At 44.5% G+C, this 22,331-nt stretch overlaps 1 protein-coding gene across 3 annotated transcripts in view; it reads right to left on the reverse strand.

Annotated features, from left to right (window-relative positions):
- Kif13b (kinesin family member 13B) overlaps nt 1-22,331 on the reverse strand; it is a 150,697-nt gene that overhangs the window by 54,391 nt on the left and 73,975 nt on the right. For all 3 annotated transcript variants that reach the window (XR_005875153.1, XM_040740736.1, XM_040740735.1), the window contains exons 14-24: nt 19,611-19,741; nt 16,594-16,680; nt 15,115-15,305; nt 13,249-13,459; nt 11,599-11,761; nt 10,186-10,332; nt 9,569-9,718; nt 9,105-9,233; nt 3,566-3,736; nt 2,425-2,582; nt 378-510 (exon numbers count right to left, since the gene is read on the reverse strand). Coding sequence is in view for 2 of the 3 variants with exons in the window: in XM_040740736.1 (XP_040596670.1) it covers nt 378-510; nt 2,425-2,582; nt 3,566-3,736; nt 9,105-9,233; nt 9,569-9,718; nt 10,186-10,332; nt 11,599-11,761; nt 13,249-13,459; nt 15,115-15,305; nt 16,594-16,680; nt 19,611-19,741 (1,671 nt within the window). In the remaining variant the exon portion in view is untranslated. The remainder of the gene's footprint in view (nt 1-377; nt 511-2,424; nt 2,583-3,565; nt 3,737-9,104; nt 9,234-9,568; nt 9,719-10,185; nt 10,333-11,598; nt 11,762-13,248; nt 13,460-15,114; nt 15,306-16,593; nt 16,681-19,610; nt 19,742-22,331) is intronic.

The raw sequence follows: 22,331 nt of genomic DNA on the forward strand, positions 1-22,331 counted from the left end.
CACATGCACACCTACCCACATTCGTACGCAATAAACAAATGTCAATAAATTTATATTTTCAAAGAAGTGGGCTTGACCACTGTATATTTAATCATCATCATCAAGAGTTCTTTCTGTTCTAGTTGGGCACTGGTGGCGCACGCCTTTAATCCCAGAACTCGGGAGGCAGAGGCAGGCGGATCTCTGTGAGTTCGAAGCTGGCCTAGTCTACAGGGTGAGTTCCAGGACAGGCTCCAAAGCTATACAGAGAAATACTATCTCAAAAAAAAAAAAAGAAAAGAAAAGAAAACATACAAAAAAAAAGAGTTCTGTTCAAAAGACTCCATTGTGAGCCTTCTAGTGCCAAGGGATTTACTATGACATCACAATCTTGGTACCTGCCGGAGCTGGAAGATTCCTCCTGTTGGGACATCTTTTGCGGCAATCACTTCCACGGGACAGTATTCACCATTCTCATTCTGTTCCAAGATCTGAACCCAGAATTCCAGCTTCCTTGTGACTTCACTCCACCTAGGAAATACATGCAGTTCTTGGAAAGTTACACTTCTTTTGGTGTGCGGTTTCATGTATACCAGATTGTGCTCAAAACTCCATATATAGTCAAAGTAACCTTTAACTTCCAATCTTCCTGCCTCCTTCTCCTACGATTATAGGTGTGTGCCAACACACCCAATGTATGCAGTACTGTGAATCAAACCCAAGGCTTCATACATGCTGAGGAAACACCCTTCCAACTGAGCTACCTCCACAGCCCCAAAACCATGCCTCTCTCCTTCAATGCAGACAGCTTAGGATCTTACATTTGACTTAACAGTGAGAATGACCTCAGGAGCCCAGGGAAATGACCTGCAGATCAGAAAGAAATATACAGCACATAATGGCAAACAGCATGAACTGAAAGTCAAACTCACAACATCAAATATTGGATGGCTCCTTGGTTTTCTGTTGTGGTTTTTTGAGGAATGAATCCAAGTGGCCTTCATGTGCTAAGTAAATGCCCTACCATTGAGCTACACCTTAAATCACTGACACTTTTGTTTCAAAAATCACAATGGGGGGCTGGGACAATGGCTCAGAGTTCAAACCCACATAAACAGTGGGTGCAATGGCCCAACAGTAATCCCAGTAAACAGAAAGCACAAACATAGGGATCTCCAGAATAAGGTGGACAGCTAGGCTGGCTGAACTGGGGAGCTGTGGGTTCAAAAGAGAGACCCTGCCTTGACAGCAACTGAGGAAGACATGTGACATCAACTTCTGGCCTCTACATGCACGCACACCATACTCATGGGGTGGGGTCACGACAAATGCATTTGAAAGTGGCTACCCAATGACTGAAATGCTCTAGTGGGCACGCAGAAGCCAAGCACAGGATGCTCATCTCATAAGGTGTCATCCGTGACTTGAGGAGGATGTGCTCTCAGGTCAGTAAAAAAAACGAAGAAAACAAATCTCACCTTCTAATTTAGGAATTGATAAAAAGAGAAAATCTGTTTGTCATCTATAATTAGATGGAAGTAAAAACACCCCCTTTCAGTCATTCCCTTTGAATTCTTTTATGTCATCAAACGAGCCTACCTCCTCCCATCAGTGAAGCTACTCAAAACTGGAAAGGAGTGGGGGTGCACAACTGTGCAGTGCTCGCCTAGCTTGTGCCAGGCCCTGGTTTCAAACCCCAGCAGCACAAAATCAAACCAGCAACCAACAACAAACGCCTATGAACCAGAGACAGCGCCAACATGAATGCTACAGCAGATTGCCATCCACCTCTCCATGGCTGGTTAGTCAGACAAAACTCACTGTGCTGAGTGACTTTCTCCTAAACTTCATTTCAGTGTGGCTTCTTAAACACCCATGTGCTTTTTCCCATCATTCTCTAAAGTTCGCTCCTTTTAAGGAGAGTTTACTAGGAGACTAAAGCCCTAGAGACAACCCTGGTGATGCTCAGGAAAGGGTTACCATTGATTATAAACCAACGGTGATGGCTCAGTGGTTAAAATGCTTGCTGCACAAGCATGAGGATCCACTAGAGAACAGAGCTCCAGAATACACATAAACGCTGCGTGAGCCGATGCCTGACTATAATTCCAGCTCTGAGTGTGTGGACACACAGGATCCCTGAATGACTGAAAAGCTCTAGTGGGTACGCAGCTTAGTCCTACAGGTGAGCTCTGGGTTTTGAATGAGGGGCCTTGAGTCTCAATGAATAAGGTGGAGTGATTGAGGAAAGCTCCCAAAGTCAGTTTTGATAACCCCCAAAGGCACTAGCACACACCTGCACCCCACTCACACAAATATGTATACACACACGTACATACCACACTTACACTAGGGAAAGAAAAGTAATTTAAAAATAAATGATGGTCATCTCCAGCAATTTTTTTAAAACTAGAAAGGGGAATCCAATAGATATTAAAAACTCACCTGTCCCGAAGACTCCTTGTTTTTGCCTGGATGATTCCCAAATCCCAAAGCGCTGGGTTTTTCCGAGGATCATTCATTTTATGTCCATATACTTCAATGGCCAGTGCCCCATCCGAGAGATACTCAATGAAGTCTTCTGTGATGTTAACATTAAACTCCTGAAACACAATGGCTCATTGAAGAGTGGCACACACTGGCTTGATCTTTCAACCCCTTAAGCCAGGCTTCACATCCTTAATGACATCAGGAAGGAAAGACAGAGACAATGGCACACTTTCCTCATAGAACAGAATGTCACTTAACACCAACAGCAATGCGCGTGCAGACTAACACTCTTGCTTTCGTATACAGCGCGGCTCTGAAGGGAGCTGGGAGATGACTCTGTGCTTAAGACTGAATACTGCTCTTCCAGAGGACCCACATCCGGTGACTCACAACTACCTTTAAGACCAGATCCAGGGAATTGATACCTCTGGCCTTTGTGGGTACCTACACTCATGTGCACACACCCACAAAGAAACCCATTGACTTTTTTTTAGAAATTAACCTTTTAAAATTAAAAATACATAAACATAGTCATGACTTTAAAACTTCTCATTTTGAAAGATTGGTCTGTAAATAGCAAATTATTTTGTTAGCAATGTTTTGGGGACCTGTTTTCATTTTTGTTGTGGGTCAAGTATGGGATACATAGCAAAAGCCACTCCAAACTCCAATGGTCATCAGCCAAAGGCAGAGTGATGGCCACTACTTTGAGTTTATTCAGCCCACAAAAACATCGTCATTAATAATAACTGGTCAGGACCAGCGGAAAGAGTAACCAAGCAACATGGCGGTGCCCAGCAGGGTGGTCTCTGATCTTGTTAGCCTCATTTTCACTGAAGCACTAGTTTCTTAACCTTTTTATAAAACACAGACTCCCTCTGGAGGAGTGTTCACATACACATCTACACAGCTTGGTTTTCTTTGAACATAAGCTAAGCCCTGATTGTGGACATGCCAAATGAAGTAACGCTTTGGTCAGGACTGCAGAACACTGCAGGATGAACACCGGCACAATCATGCAAAGACGCAGCACTGACTCTTTAGCTGTGTTTGCAGGGATAACTCAGACACTGAGGTCGACCGGGAAGGAACTCACACTGCAATGATCGAACACAACCATGCACTGCGGCTCCTTGCTGGTGGGCGATGAAGAGGCATCCACCTCGGGGGCCACAGTCACTGGCTCCTGCTGATCCCAGAAGTCGTATTTGCAGAATACGAAGTGGCACAGATGCTGCGGCAACCCTGTGGCCTGGAGTATTTTAACCTGGAGAGAAAGAAGCTCCACTTGTTTCAATCAGCAGGCTCTAAGGAGTACTTAATTCAGAGACTGGGATGGGGGAGTCCTGTCCTGGCTCTGTCACCAAATGTGCACCCACATTAGGCCTTTACCATTCAGGGTTGGCCCAAGACTAGCACATGGCCTGACACAGGGTGACGACAACCAGATACCAAGGTTGGTGCTGGGCAGCACTTGGAAGCTGACAAGAGCATCTGAATCCTAGTTTGTCAGGAAGTAGGATACCAACATCCTAATTTCCACAAGAGGGTTCTGGAAACCAACATCACCCAGCATTTTCTAAGGAAAGCACAAAGGTGTTTAGCACAACGAGCAAAGCACAGAACTGTGTCTGAGTCAACAAGCAGCAAATCTTCAGTGAACGGCAGGGATTCACCCAATTATCTCAAGCATAAGGAAGAACTGAGTTCTGGAACAGAATGCCACGTACTACAATCATATTACTTTATTTTTATTTTATTCCTACTTGAGAACTTCACTGAGTGTTGCATTTGACCATCTTGTCTGGAAGGGAGAACGGAGGAGGTAAAGACCACAGAGTTGCTGTTTTCTGCACTGACATTGTCCCAGTACCTTCCCCAGAGAGTGATGGCAAACACTCAAAGAAGCTCTGGATGAGAACCCTGGAGTCTGTGATTACAGAGTATGGCCAGAAGCATGTGCTCAGTAGGACCACTGCCCCAGAGAAAATGACTGCACCAGAGTCTTTTAAAGAAAGAGACATTTTTAGTATTTTTTTTAGCTATATAGATGTGTGTATTGTATGTGCCTGTAAATGCAGGTTCTTATGGGCCGACTTGTTAAATGCTAATTGGATTGTCACTGCTGTACAGTCCCATGGCCCTCTGTAAGTGGATGATGGAAACTTCCAGAACTCGGGTCCTATGGAAGAGCAGTAAACACCTTACCATTGAGCTATTCCTCCAGCTGCCTGTACCAGATCTTAAAACAGCAAACATTCTTCATACTTTGTGCAACAGCATCTGGATTTCAATTTGGAGTTTCTATGGTAGCTTGTGATGGTGTTAAAAACCACACAATTATGAAGTGATCCTAGAATTATTAATTATACCGCATGGTATGTGTGATGGCTATTACTAGTTGTTAACTGCACCAGGAATGAACTAAAACCCTAATGGTTGGGCACACCTGTTAAAATTATTTATTTTATGTGTACTTGTGTTTTGCCTGCATGTATTTTGTTGTGTGAGGGTGCCAGATCTCCTGAAACTGGAGTTATAGACATTTGAGTGAGCTGTCATGTGGGTGCTGAAAATTGAACCCAGATCCTCTGGAAGAGTGGCCAATGCTCCTAACCTCTGAGCCATCTTTCCAGCCCCAGGACTTTTGCTCAGTTAAATCATTTGAAATAGGAAGACCCACTTCTAATCTGGATCTTTGAGGTAGAAAGATCCACCTTTAATCTGGGCCACACCTTCTGCTGGCAGCCTGTATGAAAGATATGGAAGGAAGCTTGCTCTCATGGCCTGCTTGCTTTACTCTCCCTATCAAGTCCATTCCTTCTCTGACATTAGAGCCTACTTCTTTGGGACTCTGCTGTAAAATGAAGACCATCTGAGACATTCAGTTTCATGAACTGAACAACTACTGGATTCTTGAACCTCCCATTCAAAGGTAGCCATTGCTGGACTAGCTGGACTACAACCTGCAAGCCATTCTAATAAATCCCCTTTGGGTGACAGACAGACAGACAGACAGACAGACAGACAGACAGACAGACAGACAGACAGAATCAGTCTACAAGTTATATTCCTCTAGAGAACCCTGTATGGCCTGGAGGATTTTCACACAACTGAGTTCATCACAGACTACATTGTCCAGTTGTTCTCTTTCCCTAAATTGTCTGATTCACTCCGTATCTAGTAAATAAATTTAATGAGAATAAATTGTACTATGTGGTATTGGTTCTAGTGGCTCAACAACCTCAACTATAACCATGGTACTCGGGGACTCTGAGGACACACAGAATTACACAAAGCAGATTTCCTGTGTAACATGTACAAAACAGATCAGCAACAAACAGCAAACTTTACTTTATTCCATTTCTTCCTGAGATGTCAACCAGCTTGAACCACCTAGGCAGCCAGGCTCTGAGAGGCTCTGAAAGGCTAATGTGTTTTCTCCCTCCACAGCAAACTGACCACCAGCATTCTAGGATACATTTTACAGGAAATTGTTTCAAGGTCCTTTTCTCTACATGTTTAAAATGTTTATTATATACCTCAAATGAGGCATCGTGCTGTGGGGGATGATTACAAGGTCTTGGCATTACACAGATCTAAAAGAATCTTTGTCACTTGCTAGTCCGTGTGCTGGTATAAATTAAAGTCTTAAGCTTAGCTTTCTCCTGGCAGAGAGGGGAGGATTTATGTCTACCGTTAACACTGGTGAGGCCAGACACACCAATGAAAACAACGAGATGAATGACAGCAAGGCAGACGCTGCACACATACTGATTTGTGACAAAATTCCACCTGAAAGCCATTGTGTTCCTACAGAAATGACTCTTAATCTAAGGCTGAAATAAACATGAAACAAGGCTAACCTGCCCTCTACAGAAACTTCTAGAATCAAGACTGCCAGGAAAGAAGAGCAAGAGGAATGAGGAATAAACATACCAAGAACATGGGCTGTTTGGAGCTTTTTATTGTCATCTTTTTAAATTTAGCTACACAAACTGAAGTCACCACAAGGTGTCAGGATAGCACTCAACTTTCAGCTCAATATGAAAGAGTCAATGTGTATTGGCAGGAATCAATGATATTTGGGGTTTTTAATTTAATGTTTTCTGTAAACAGGAATATGGGCATACTCTTGCATTAATGGGAAAATGAAGACAGATGTCTTATACAGCTATTGATTTCCTCACTCATGGTACTAAAACCATCCCCGGGTTTGACTTTCCACAGGAACTTCACTCACTATCTTACCGGTCCTTGTCTTTTACACAATGGGCTCCCATAGCTATCACATGGTCGCTAAGAAACCTGTCCCACTTAAGTGAACACTGCTTCTTAAGAAGTGGTGGATTCTGAGTCCAGAAAAGGAAATGTATATAGGATAAGAAGAAATGCTTGCCATATTCAAAAGCTATCAGTCAATGAGGGTCAGGCTCATGTCTGCAGCACCCAAGAGCCAACTGAAGGGACTGCCACTACTCAACTCTGAGAACACTGGAGGTTTAATACAAATAATACCCAGGATTAAAAGACACACATGTTAAGTCTAATAGTTCATTATGACATAAAGACAACTTTAAAAACCAATAATTTTAACAGAAAACACACCACTACCTATGGCACATACTTGCTTTCCTATTATATGGCGAGTTATGCTTGGCTGCCGACCTACATCCAACACCTCTGAGCATGCAATGCAATGACGATCAACAGATCAACAAGGGGACATACAAGTTCTACAACAAACAAATTTCAAGGTGAGAAAGAGAGCAGAATCTAGAGATAAAAGAAAGCTGGGTGACACTGATAAAGACGCTTAAGAAGGCTGACTGAATAGTTTATGACCTTAAGGAATTACTACTTTGATTTTTTTTTTAAAGTACCCACTATTTTGGAGACACATACTACTTCCAGATGAAGAAGGATGCCTGGGTATCTTATAAAGCTACTCCTAAGGGGGGTAGCATCATGAGGTGCATAACTGAGGCATGCTGGGCTGTCAGGACACTGTGGAACAGGTGAGTGGGGACTGACTACACTTTCCTTATGACTTTCATGCTTGGTATCTTCCATTAAATCTTAACATAATTTTATTTGTCATTTTTTTAAAAGCCATGTTATCTCAAATACACATTTTTTTTCAATGACAAATTCCCATTTTTGTTTTGGTGTTGCTGTTTTCTGTTTTGGTTTTTCAAAACAAGGTTTCTCTGTGTAGTGCTGGCTGTCCTAAAACTCATTCTGTAGTCCTGGGTGACCTTGAACTCGCAGAGATCCACCTGCCCCTGCCTCCTGAGTTCTAGGATTAAAGGCATGTACCACCACCATCTAGTATCATTCTCATTATTTTACACTGTGAAAGCTGACCTCCCAGAGATGCAATCATTGTCTGTCATCTCAGAAATGAGTCACATGAAGTCAGAAAGCCCACATAACTACTGTAACCAGGCACATGACCTTGAGAAAGAGGTTCTGAAATCAAGAACAAATTAGCAAGAGTGAGACCATTTGTGAGTTAAGAACTGCCCCCTACCACTGAAGCAACTCATGTCTCAGAGCACTGTAGGCCTCATCATGTAGACAGCTACACAAAACATCCCTGCTCTCAGCAGCACTAGCTTCCCCCTACCTGTGGCTGTGTGTAACTTACTCCTTTCAACAACTTCAATTCTAGAAATATTGACTGGCCTAGGATGAGTTATGAACCAAGAGCCTGACCTAGGTTTCTTCACAGACCTTTTAATCATCTCTTTTAAACACTACAGGTTCTTGATGGTCTCTTGTCATAAAAATCCTGCCAGGATTCTGAACCACTAGCAGCACTGGTCCACTAGGGGGCATTGGAGACTCAGACAAGGGCGGGCACAGGAGCCAAGGAGCATGCTGCCTTCCACACTATTCACCCACGAAAACACCACAGATCTGATTTTAGCTGACATCCTATCTTACAGTCTCATTCTCCCAGAATCTTCCTCAGAACCTACCACCTGAATTCAGAGCTTTCCTGTGTGCCTGGACAGCTGGTGCCAGCTCTATCACAGCAATGGATCATACAGGCTTGTGCTCATCCCCACACATCCCTAGCTGATGGGCAGTGGGAACCTGGTATTTTCACCTTTACCCTGGGACCTGATGTAGGCCTTCAAGGTAACACTCAGTGTGCTACCAACAGCACACACAGGGAGATCAGACAGAAAAGGCCAGAAACTGTTGGGCTGGGAGGACACATGCGAAAGCACTGGGTAAGCTTGGCAGAGTGAAAATGGCAGCAGCTAAGGGATGGGGCCACAGACAGGCAAACATTCATTTGCATCAGAGCTTGAATGCTCCAGTAATAGACTCTTGTGGGAATTCTGGGCTGCTCTACAGAGCAGGGTATGTAAGCAGGCTCACCACTCACTGATTGCTGAGTGGCAGAGAAGAGGGATGACTTGTCAAAGGACACAGAGAGAAAGTATAGAAGTGCTGAGGGAGTCTCCAGAAGTATGACAAACATAATCCCTAAGATACTCAACACTAAAAGATGTCTTTGAGGACTGGCATTTACAAGCTGTTGGAAATGTGATTATTATGTAGATCCCTACAATCTTTGGTGGTCCCACCTGGGTTTCTTCTAGAATGGGTCTGGGGCTTACCATGCAGACCAGCCTGTTCTCCTGGGCTTCCTTTTCAGAGCTGACCTCTGTAGCATCATCTCCTCCTACAATCCTCTCCCCAATGGCCCCGCTCAGTCGCATCACCTCCACGTGCAGCCGGCCTGCCACCTGAAGTAAGGAGGCAAAACAAACACTGGTTTCCGGGTTGAGTTTTTCCCCCTTCAAGAACTGTCTTCCTTGATAAAGCCAGAGGATAACAATGTGTGAAAAAATAAAAGGTGATTTTCTAACAGCTGCTTTGCAATCTAATTGCAATCTAAGCAAACGAAGAAAAGCCTCCTTATAGTCCTATGGAAATACAAGGTACCCATAACACAAATACTAACGACAGTTAGTCAGAACTGGTTAAAAAAAAATCAAGGTATTAATGACAAGTGTCCTGTCACCACCCACTGACTGTTCCCTGAACTGCTTTGCAGAATGAAGCAGAGTGAAAGCCCAACCTCTCCCTTCTGGTTGATGATTGGCACAGCATACTGCAACTTCACGTCATAAAACAGGGTCTCCAGGAAGACATTAGCCACACCAATCAGACTGTGATTTTCTTGCTCATCATAGAATGGGTCAGCACGCTTGAAGTAAGACCGGATGACCTGAAAGAGATTTCAAACATACAACCTCGGAAGAAAAAGAAAATCACATAAAATACACTCATTTGACCAATAACTTTACCTTTACCACTATATCCCAACTCCTACTTTTTGTTTTAACAGGGTGCACCAATGACTGTGAAACCATGAACTGTGGAGTAGTTATTTGCAGAGTACTGAGATGGTCCCTACCTCAACAAGAGCCCCAGAACAACCTGAGACAGATGCACTCACTAACAAATGGAAAGAGGAAATTCTGCTAGGACCCAAAAACAAAGGGATAAAAAAGAAAACATGCAAATTATTAAAATTATTACTTAGCTCAACAACTTAAGTATTGAAATAAATTTTACTTTACAATTAGAGCAACGATTTTGAAAAAGCATTCAACGTCCCTGAGCCAGCAGATTTGCTATGGCATGGCCCCTTCTGGAACTACCAGGTACACAACTAATTCTTCAGCAACTCACCGGGCTGTCTTCTTCACACTCCTTCCACTCCTGGTAGAGGTCTCTCATATCCAAAAGCCTGTTCTCCAGCTTTTCCAAAGACCAGATCTGCTTTCCCTTTCCTTTTCTTCTCACCTGGATGGCAGGTTCACTGAGAAGAGAGCCTCGCTGGACAGATGCGAGTTGGCAACAAGGCAAAGTTAGCTGAGATAGTTATGAAACTTTTTATCTTTTTTGAGACAGGGTTTCATGGAGCTCAGGCCCGCCTCAAACTCCTAAGGCAGTGGTTCTCAACCTGTGGACTGTGAACAGGGATCACCTAAGACCATCAAAAAACACAGAAATTTACACTACTATTCATAACAATAGAAAAATTAGTTATGAAGTAGCAACACAAATAATTTTATGGCTTGGGTTCCACACCACTGCATGAGGAACTATATCAAAAGGTTGCACCATTAGGAAGGTTGAAAATCACTGTCCTAAAGATTACTGGAGTGTACTACCACTCTAGTCTAACAAATGTTTATTTTCAGAAGTGTGAGTTTTTTTATATCTATTTAGAGAGAGAGAGAGAGTGTGTGTGTGTGTGTGTGTGTGTGTGTGTGTGTGTGTGTGTGTGTGTGTGTGTGTGTGTGTGTACACCATGGCACACGAGGAAGTCAGAGGTCATCTTGCAGGAGTTGGTAGTATCCTTCCAACATGTGGGCCCTGGGGATCGAATTCAGATCATCAGGCTCTGTAACAGGCACCTTCACCCAGTGAGCCATTCTGCCAGCCCCCAAAACTGTGATTTTTCATTTGTTTAAATCAATAGTATCTTAATGAAGTAGACTTTTAAAAGAGTAGCCACATGGAATGTTTACAAGAATAAATTATCTAGGGCACTCCAGTCACTCATTTGAAGGGAAAATATGTCATCCGTTTCCTACTTCAAACAACTAAAAGAGTAGAGAATCAGGCAAAGCAGTGGTTGCACATGTACTACGTGCCACTGAAGCACTCTTTCTAGAACAGTAATGGTTCCAGGTGTGGGGGTGTATGCTTATAATCCTACACTCATGAGGCTGAGGCAAGAGGACAGAGTTCAAGGCCAGCCTAAATCATTATAAACTGAAAGATATAATTCAAAAATCCAAGAAACTCATACCCATACCTCAAAACTTGGGAGGGTGAGGCAGGAGAATTGCCTTGAATTTGAGGTCTTGTCTTAACAACAAAAAAGCAGATATGAAGAAAGAAAGCTGAATGAGAAGAAATGATAGGTCTGAGGACAGCAAGGAATACATACCTAGTGGCTGAAAGATTCACACAACATGCATACTCACAGACACACACACTCAGAAAATTAGAAAAAAAAAATAACTTCCCACTAATCCAGTCACCGGGTGGAGCCCAATGCACCTCAGCTTTGGCATTTCTGCTACGCCTTACCTTCCTGTTGGCATCCAGGCTGGAGGTTGGAATCTGGAGGGTAACTTTATACTCAGTTCTTTTATCCAGCTCCTCTGCTATGTAACTAGCTTCTCGCACCAGCAGGTTGGCCTTTACGATCTGCTCCCTCAGCCTCATCAAGCTGTTATTCAATGTTGCTTCTCTTTAAGATAAAATAAACAGGACCGGTGGGTGCAGGTACAAACAACACACAAAACAGCACGTGGAAAACCACAGTCACACTCGGCTCACTCACAACTCTCTAACAGGGTCACACTCGGCTCACTCACAGCTCTCTTACACGGTCACTCTCTCACACGGTACTAATGCCACTGGTCTCTGGACCATGTCGCAGCACAGCACTCCTTGCATAGCAAGTTGGCCACAGGTAGGTGTGGGCTCTGCAAACTCAACTGTGCATGAAACACCAAGCCTCCTGATCAACTCAAGATCTGCTCAGCTGGACTGGAGACTTTATATGTCTCACTCTCCAGTGGACAGGCCTGATGCCTGTATGCAGACCAGAGTACCAGAAGGTTAGTGCTGCACTCTGAAATGGGGAGATGGCATTTAGCGTTATGCTAATTAGCCCATACAGAGATCAAGCTGGTACTCTGCATCTTATTAGCATTGTGCTTTACCTACCTGACCTCATCAGTCCAGAATATCAATTTTCTTTCCCCCTTTCTTTTTTTTTTTTTTTTTTTTTTTTTGGTTTTATGAGACAGGGTTTCTCTGTATTGTTTTGGAGGCTGTCGGTCCAGCCTGGCCTTGAACTCACAGAGATCCGCCTGCTTCTGCCTCCCGAGTGCTGGGATTAAAGGTTGTGCCACCACCGCCCGGCTTCTTTCCCTCTTTCTTAAAAAAGGCCATCTACCAACCCTCATAACCTAAAGCATAATGCAATGGTAAAGTATACTTCTCTATTCAAAGCCAAAGGCCATGCAGACTGAAAATGAGCAGCATTTAACACAGCATTTTGGTGGTGGTGGTAGTGGTGGTTTTCTTGAGACAGGTTCTCTCTGCGAAGCCCTGGCTGACCTGAAACTTGCTCTGAGACCAGGCTGGTCTTGAAAAGACCAGAGATCTGCCTACCTCTGCTTCCTGACTGTTGGGATTGGAGGCATGTGTCACACACCCAGCAAACATAGGTTGTTTTAAAGAAAGTTGAATGTACTGACAATTCCCATCTTTCCAAAACTGAAAAATAAGAGGTGAAAAGCAGCTTGGTGGTAGAGTGCCTGCCTAGCTTGCACTACTACATCATGGGTTCGATCCTCAGTGCTGTGAAAGGAAAACAGAGAGAAGAAAAGGGATGAGTATAGGCAGCATGTGAGCAGGGACCTGCAATCCCAGTGCTCAGGGTGCTGAAGCAGGAGGATTCTAAGTGCTAAGCCAACCTACACTACAGAGCAATTTCAAAGCCAACTTGGGAGATACATAAGTAAAAAGAAAGAGGAAATAAGGAGATGGGGAGGGGCAGGAAAGAAGCAAAGAAGGAAGGAGGGAAAGAGACACACAAAGTGGTTCTTGGCCATAACACTCTCGTGAAATGTTGTTCTTTTTTCAGCATCACCCAGTGTCCCATCCAGAACCTTTGCAGGTGGGGTGTACAAGCATTACCCAATTCAGGCGGTCCTACATGCCTACCTCTCCTCAGCCCACTGTCTCAAGCGCTGCTGGGCACTGGGCGAGTGGAAGGAGAGCCGGTCCACACCGCGGCAGTTCTGCCTCTCAGGAGACAGCCTTCTTCGGAGCTGTTCCAGCTCGTGTTCATACATGAGCCTCTGGCGCTCCAGAGCGGACCGCTTTTCCTCTTCATGCTGCTGTTCCAGGCTGTTCAATATGGACTGCATTGGATCTGAACATTTTAGCATTAAAAAAATTCATAATGAATATGAAAGTATGGTGTGGTAATTTGAATATAATTGTTCCCATAAGCTTATAGGGAGGGGCACCATTAGGAGGTGTGGCTTTGTTGGAGTGGGTATGACCTTGTTAGAGGATCTCTGAGTTTGAGGCCAGCCCTGTCTACAGAGCAAATTCAAGGACAGCCAAGCTTAGGTAGTAAAGGTATCAAAAACAGAAAGCTGGTGAAGGTGTAATGAACAAGGAGGCCATGTTCCAGCCCCAGCAAACAGAAGACCTTGGCAGCTTTGGCCACATAATTCTGGCTTTAATTTAAAGTTAAGGATAGAAGAAGCAGGTTATGGAATTTCCCCCCTTGCCTAAAGAAAGCCTCTATGACAAGGCATGTGTCAGGTGTGTCCCTGAATGAAGGCCTACTAGAGAGGCCATTGCATGAAGCTGTGAAGTTGAAGCCTGGATTGCCTTGGAGACCCCAAGATGTTGGAGATGACCGAGCCATGGGATACCTGCCCAGGAAAGATGCTAATGAGAGAAACAAGTGTGTTGCAGTCAACAAAGCCAAATGGAGTTGGACATCTGAACAGCACTTTGACATCAGATATGGAGATTCAGAGTTTGGAGTTTGCTCAGCTGGTTTCGATCTTGCTTTGGCCCAGTATTTTCTCACTATGCTCCTTTTCCTACATTTGGAATGGCAATATATATCCTGTGCCATTATATGCTGGAAGTATATGATCTGCTTTTTTATTTTGCTTTTACAGGTGATTAGAGTTAAGAGACTACATAATTCTCAGGAGAGACTTTGACCTTTGGATTTTTAAACATTGTTGAGACTGTGATAGACTATGGGGACTTTGGAAGTTGGACTAAATGTATTTTGTATTATGATACTGTTACAAACTTATAAGGGCCAGGGAGAGGAAATGTGTGGTTTGAATGTAATTGGCTGCCATAAGCTCAAAGGATTGTCACTATTAGGAGGTGTGGCTTTGTTGGAGTGGGTATGGCCTTGTTAGAGAGAAGTGTATCACTGTGGGGTGACTTTGAGGTTTCCTATACTCATGACACCACCCAGTGCCTCAGATCATTTCCTATTGCCTGCAAGATGTAGGACTCTCATCTGTCTGCATGTCACCATGTTCTCTGCCATGATGATAATGAACTGAACTCTGAAACTGTAAGTGAGCCCTCCCCACCCTACCCTGCCCCTACCCCACCAATTCAATGTTTTCCTTTGTAAGAGTTGTCATGGTCATGGTGTCTCTTCACAGCAATAGAAACCCAAACTAAGACATATGGTATACTTCAGACATTCATCATTTGAACTGCCATGATCTGATACATTTCATACAATTTGGAGTAAGTGTGGCTTTCTCACTGCCAATTATTTGTGTTATATACTTTAGATGAATTCCACACTGTCTGCAAAGCAGCAAAAGAGAAGGCTAACATATGTTCTATGGAGAACATAGGTTAACCTGGGAAATTCCACCCACGAGAACAAGTTTGCAGTGATTTGTCTATCACAGTAGAGAGTGAACATTCTGTAAGTACAATCAATTATTACTGCCACGGGCACAAACAGAGTTTAGAAGGGTGTCATCAGAAACATGCTCAGCATCCCCCAAAAGCACAGCCCATGCTTACCATTGCTGCCCAGGGCCTTCATGGTCACCTCCATCTGTGCATACTCGAAGTTGAAGTTGATTTCACTGGACACCTCACTGGAGGAGTCCCCATCAGCATCCAGATGCTCACAACTGCTGTCATTCTTCAGGGAGGTATCATGATCCTCATCCTCTCGCTCAGCTTTTTTCTTCTTTTTTGGCAGATTGAGCCTTGAGGTGAAAAGGGGTGTTATTACTTTTTAAATTAAGAAGGATGCTTATGCATCCCATCCCTTACACAATGACATTTGTTAGAGGCTAAGGGAACCATAGTAGTACCAAGAAGCTGCTGCAATTAGGAACTTCATACTCTAGTTTCAGAAATAAAACATCCAAATGTATACAAGTGGTTACAGCAAAGTCCAAACAACTTCTGCAAACTAGGTAAGAGAAAAGCTAAGGACCATGTCAGGATGAGAACTAGACATGCTGACAAGCCTCGGGAGACTTTATAAGAAACTCCACAGTGCACACAAAAGTCATAGGGAACCATCTGAGGGTCTGGAACACCAGTCAGCAACACTTAAGTGTGGAAGAGAAAAAAATGAAAAGCATTTCCCATGAACGGCATACATGTAAGGTTCAGCATCGGCATCCCTTAGACACCAGAAGCACATTGGCCAGGGACAGAAAAAAAGAGACCAGGGTCTGAACACTACAGCAGCCAGCCTGCCTCACCATGCAGCAAAACACCCACCATGTTTGGGGAATAGTATTGCAGTCACAGGTGAGAGTCTTCCTTTGCAGACTCCCTTGCAGCTACTAGACAGAATCCACTCAAGGGGACTAAGAGGAAGATTTCTGGTGCTCTGACAAGAGGGCAGCAAGGCTGTCCTTTGCTGCCCCTTTGTCCCTGTGAGCTGAATGTTTCTTTCATGGCTTCAGGAGTACAGTTAATCCATAGGGAAGGGCCAAGAAAGCAGTATATGGCAGCCATGGCCTTTCTGAGAAGCACAGCCCACTCTAGTGGCCTTCTCCCTGAGGGTTTCTCACTGTCTGGGAATACACACTGCTTAAGCCATCGTGCCCACTGTGCTGGAACTCACTGAAAGCATGGTCAGAGAAACCACCAATCTCCTCTTAGAAGTAAGGAAACTACATCCAGCATTTCTACTACTGCTTTTCAGACAAAAGAATAACAGTGTGCAGACAGATGACAGCAAACCCAACAGGAAAAAAATGAATTAATTCAGATACCAGATTGGGGGAAAATCTTACACTGGGAAGAAAAATAAATAAGTAAGGTTAGTACTTCTGATGAGGAGCTGTGTCGCCCTAAGCTCCCGGGTTCACATATATATGAACACATACAAGCCATGCAAACGATGTGGACACACAAGCATGAGCACACACCCAATAAGGTGTCATTTCTATGCTGTTCATGCTTAAAATGACTCTTCTGTTTCAGAACACAGACTTCAAAGGCCTTCCACCTTCAGAAATGTGAGCAATGTCATACCTGAAGAAATGGTTGTTTCCCCAGAGTATCCTGTCCCCATGGTGCAGCTGGATGGGGCTGGAGACAGAAGACCCATTTACAAATGTTCTGTGGAGAAAGAGGGCAGCATGAGTAGGACCGGCACTCCCTCTGCTTCCACTACTGCATACTACAGCAGCTGAACTTCCTTGAACAAAACCTGTCCTTGGTGAAGTTAAATATTTGTAGTTAATCTCTGTACTTACCTCAGATGCTGAGGACATCAGCATTATTATTTCACCGTTTTAGAGTTCTAAGCATTATTTCACACACTGATGGCACTGTCAGAGATCAACCTGTTTCTCAAAGCTCTGAACATCTTAGACAGTAGGGAGGAGTAATTATGGAGCTGTGACAGGTAATAATGAAAGACAGAGCCAGGAAGCAACGCAGAGCCAACCCAGATGGATGAAGAGCCTGCCAGGTGAGCAGACTCTAACAGAGGCAGATACCAGGAGTGCAACATGAGACCTACAGGGAATTCTGAAACTGCCCACAGTGGAGAACGCCATCCATGTCCTTTCAATTCAGAGGAGTCTCATCAATTCAGCTGAACTGTTATAGTAGACATGGTGGGTAGAACACTAGCAGGGGAGGAATTTGGAAGGACAGGACTCAAGTGGAAAACTACGCCTGTGCATATTTCCAGGATACCAGCCCCACGCCTCTCTCCTGCCAAGTGACTCGCTGGCTAAGAAATAGGACATCAAGTACAAATTCTTTAACTGGACATGGAAGGCCTTTCCTTCCTTCCACATGGAGGTCCTCTGTATCTCTTCCCTTCCCTCTTCTAGGAAACCTTCAGCTTTTTTTTTTTTCTTCAGATTTTTTTTTCCTGTACAATAAGCACAATCAGCTCTTCCTGCACTGGGAAACTTATCAGTCCCTGGAATCACTTATTGCTCCATCAAAAAACAAGGTTCTGCCCCTCTCCAGCCTCTGGAAGAAGGTCCCACCTCTCCAGTCTCCAGAGTCTGCCTCACAATCCAGGTCCATTCTGGATTCCATTTCCTCAGTATAGCTTGCTAAACACCTCAGTTTCTTTAAACTCTGTAAGGCTATAAACCTTGTTTGCTTGTTTTTTGTTGTTGTTGTTTTTTTTAGTTTTTTGGTTTTTTGGTTTTTTGTTTGTTTTTGAGACAGGCTCCCACAATGTAGGCCTTGATCTCAAGATCCTTCTGCCTCAACTTCCTTAGTCCTAGGCTTATGAGCATGCACCACCACACACCTAAGCTATGCTCTTACTGGTTTTATGCATCCACACTTTTCTATCCATTTCCATCTGCACAAACTCTTACTCCCACTCAAACCTTGCTCTCCGTGTGGATTCTTAACCACTAACACTGACACTGACCCTTTGGCTTCTGTCTGTGTGGACATTCAAAGTGCAAGCTCAAATATAAAGTTGTAATGTGCTAAACTTAGCACACCTAAGGCGTTATGATACCATTGCTCAAATACAGTGAGTTAAGAAAGAAAAGCAGGAGGCCAGACAGGGTGGCACATGCCTTTAATCACAAAGTTTGGCAGAAACAGGTGGACCTCTTGAGTTCAAGGCCAGACCTGTCTACAAGCTGAATGCCAGGACAGCCAAGGGTATACAGAGAAATCTTGCAGAGAGGGAGGGAAGGAGAAGAAGAGGGGAGGGAGGGAGGGAGGGAGGGAGGGAGGGAGGGAGGGAGGGAGGGAGGGAGGGAGGGAGGGAGAATGAGAGACAGAGAGAGAATGAGAATACAGGCTTACTTTGGAAAAGCACTGCAGTAAATCATGATTCTTAAACCAGTTCTTAAAGGTCAATCCACATGGGGCCCCCATGACAGAAACTGCTTCCCCTGCAGCGCCGGCCCATCTCCTATGCTGACACTCACATAGACCATGCCAGTCATCAGCCTGTCTGACACTCGTAAAGACCATGCTGGCCCCTGTCCTGTCCTCTGTGCTGATACTCATAGACCATGAGCCACCCTGCTGAAGTTACAACACAGTAAGGCAAATGCAGTCTTGTCAGAGAGAAGTGCTCCACCGTACTGTCCTAGGATCAAGCAGTATGGCACTGAGTACACCCTGACCCTGAGCATACAGTGCCTTTACTATCTAACTGACGAGACAAGAAGCTTCCAGAAAGCACCACCGCTTTGTGCCAGTGATGCCTCAACACACAAAAGCAGCACTTCAATCTTCCAGGTGAGCAGTGAACAGAGGGAGCCTACTGCCAAGGGAAACAACTGGCAGCATTCATTGCCAGCAACAAAACTGCATTTTTTAACAAGAACTCGAGTTCTGGAAAAATTTTGTCCATATCCTCCACCCAAAGACCACTGGGAAGTTATCCCAAGTTGAACTCCTTGGACTTGACTTGTGGGCAGAATGTGGAATGAATGCCTGTGGCAGTGCCAGGCTGCCAGGGATGACCTGGAGTAGAGCTGGGTTTTGGCTGGGTGAGGAAAGGGTTTAAGGAATTACTTCCATCATTTAAAATGTAGCTAACGTGGTAGACGCTAGCAGAGCATAGCTCTAAAAGTCAAATGGGAACTGGCAAGCCACAAGAATGGCAGAGGAGAAGAGGAGCTATATGGGGAGTCTAGGGACTTCCTCCCCAAACCAGAAGAGAGCCTGCCAGCTGAGCAGCAAATGGAACGTCCTAGGGTGGTGGAAAGTTTCTAATCAAGACACAGTGAAGGGGGCTGGAGCATATATTGCTCTCCCAGAGGACCTGAGTTCGATTCCCAGCACCCATGTCAGGCGACTCCAACTTCAAGGAATCTGATGACTCTGGCCCTCTTAAACACCTATACCCATGTGTATATCCCCTGACACACATATTCATATACATAATTTAAAAGTAAATGTTTTTTAAATGAGGCCATATAAGTGTGGGAAATGTTAAGATTAAACAGAAAGGGCCTGACACATGTCTTGAAGAGAGCTGAAAATAAAAGCAGGCCCAATGTCCCTCATCCTCCACCCCCCCAACCCCCACACTAACTTAAGCATATTACCTGGTGTTCTTCTGAGGGGTCAGCATGACCTGGCCTTCAGGCGTGATATCTATGACACAGTGTTCGGGCAGAATTCCCATCCCGCAGAGCTGGATGTCCTGGGAATCCGCTGACCCTATCAGCGTGTGCTCCTAAGAAAGAAGCAGGTTCCCTGTGAATTAACCTCAGTTTCAGCCCCTCAGGCACATGACTCTGAACGCTGATGAAAGACGGCCCCTGACATCCATTCCTTAGCTTCTAGATCCTTAAAAGAAGCTAGTCCCTCCAGTTGTTGGCTTACGCTCAAAACACAATCTTATATTCATGTCTGTACCACTGTCAGAGCATAGGCCATGTATCAACAACAGATCAAAACATGGTCTTAAAAACTACAGTTACAGAGCTGGCTCTGGGAGGTGGAAGGAGAAGGATCGGGAGTTTGAGGCCAGCCTTGGCTACCCAGTGAGTTCAAGGCCAGCTTTAGCTACCTGAGACTTTATTTCAGGAGAAAATAAGAAAAAAGAAAAGCCTGGCAAACTGAGTTCAATCCCCAGACCTAACACGGTAGAAAGAGTGCTGACTCCACAAGTTTTCTGCGGACCTCCGCATATGTGCCTCATTTCAGAGGCTTCCTTCTTTTTTGTTTCCTAGGATACTCTTCCTTTAATTTTTTAGGTGTATGAGAGTTTTGCATGCATGTGTGTCTTTTCGCTATGGGCAGGCTGTGCCTGTGGAGACTAAGAGTATTTCAGGTCCTGAGGGACTGGAGTTACAGACAGTTGTGAGCAGGCATGTGAGTGCTGGGAACTGAACCCAGGTCCTCTGGAAGACCAGCCAGTGATCTTAAGCACTGAGCCATCGCTCCAGCCCTTCTCTCTCAGCTTTTAATATCGTAACTTCAGAACTAGACCTAGTCACTATCACACTGTCCCAGGTTAATTCCTCACTTGATACTGATGGAGCTTCTGACCCACCATAACAACTAGCATGGAAACTGTACAGGCTGGTATATCCTGATTTCTCCCTCCTCTCAGCCCCCGGACACTAAAGAACCAGTAATTACTGAGTTACTGTTTTGCAGATGATTTTTCCTCCTTGTTTGGATTATAACCTATCCAAGACTCCTGTAGCTAGTACAACCAACACAAGACAGAGTCTGCAATGGTGCTGGTATCTGTAGATAGTGATTAAAAGTCAGCAGAAAGAAGAGACTCCAACTCAAATAGGCAAAACTATAATACAAGTTCTAGGAAAAGAAATTCTATTTTTTTTTCAAGATAGGGTTTCTCTGTCTAATTCTGGCTATTCTGAGATCAGACTGGCCTCAGAGATCCACCTTCCTCTGCCTCCCAAGTGCTAGGAAAATTCCCACAGGCTATCTCCTTGGTATACACAGACTGATAATGCCAGCACTCAGAAGGCTGAGGCAGGAAGACTGTCAATCAAATTCAAGGTCAGCCTGAGACCCAGTCTCAGAAATATATTCCACCCTACCCCCCCCACACACATACAAAAAAAGTCTAATGAGTGCCTAAAGCTAGAATGGGCTGATACGTGGTAAGCAACACAGGATGAGTTAATAAGGGACTGTATCTCTATCTGTGTGAAAGACTGTGCCCAAGGATTCCAAAAGGTGACAGTACAAGGTACAGCAGACTACAGATGGAGGAGTATGTTCTGAGGAAGAAAATCCTATAGCCTGGACACAGGAGGACATCAGAGATGTTTTAATATGGAACCTGCATCTGCAGATGATGTGGGGAGAGTCACCTAGAGAGATGAGGTCATCATATCTGAAGTCACATCCATTTGAACTGACTTAGAGGTTGCAGGCTAAGGGGGAAAAAAAAGTGCAGTCTCCAAATTCCCCCATCCCACATGGTGGCATTTTCTAAAGACAGAATGTTCCTTCTTGGGCTGTGCTCACCCTTCTGAATGTGCCTTGTCATGAGTATGGTCTTGCCATTGGGCAAACCTGGCACTGCCTCAAACTAGGCCCAAATGGAGCTGATTATTCTGGAGGAGAACTGGCCTCCTCCACACTAGGAACCAGAAATGCTCTGACTCCTCCAAAAGTTCCTCTCCAAACAGCTACTGCTGACCAAACTTCACTTAGAGAACAGACAGCAATCAGGATGCTTTTTGGTGGGTTATTTTGTTTTGTTTTTGAAGTTTGAAGAAAAAGGAATTCCAAACTCTGGGACCCCAAAGGGGCTGTGTGCGCCTCAGTCCTACTCTGCTGTGCATACTCCCCAAGTCCACGAGTGTCTGTAAACTCTGTTCTAACTCAGAATGCTGGGCTGGGAGAGACAGCATGCCCTGTCTTGCAAGCATGAGGACTTGAGTTTGATTCCAGAACCCACTTACAAATGTCAGGCATGCTTCTTATCCCAGCCCTGAGGAGGGAGAAACAAGGTTCCTGGGACTCACCTGCTAGGCAATCTGGCCTAACTGGTTACCACCAGACCACTGAGAACTGCTGTCTTTCACGACATGACACCCAAGGCTGTTTCCTGATCTTCGCATGCACACCCACACACATATCTGTGTGTACACGTGCATACATATACAGATACACAGCATAAAAAAAAAAAGATGTGAACCACCATATGAGTTCTGGGAATCGAACCCAGATCCTCTGGAAGAGCAGCAAGTGCTCTTAACCACTGAGTCTTCTCATCAGCCCAACACACTATTTTTAATAGGCAAAAAAGAGCATGTGTGGGAGAAAGCAGAAGAGGG

Source organism: Mesocricetus auratus, unplaced genomic scaffold, assembly GCF_017639785.1.
Source record: "Mesocricetus auratus isolate SY011 unplaced genomic scaffold, BCM_Maur_2.0 Super-Scaffold_100707, whole genome shotgun sequence".
In the NCBI taxonomy this organism is placed as follows: domain Eukaryota; kingdom Metazoa; phylum Chordata; class Mammalia; order Rodentia; family Cricetidae; genus Mesocricetus; species Mesocricetus auratus.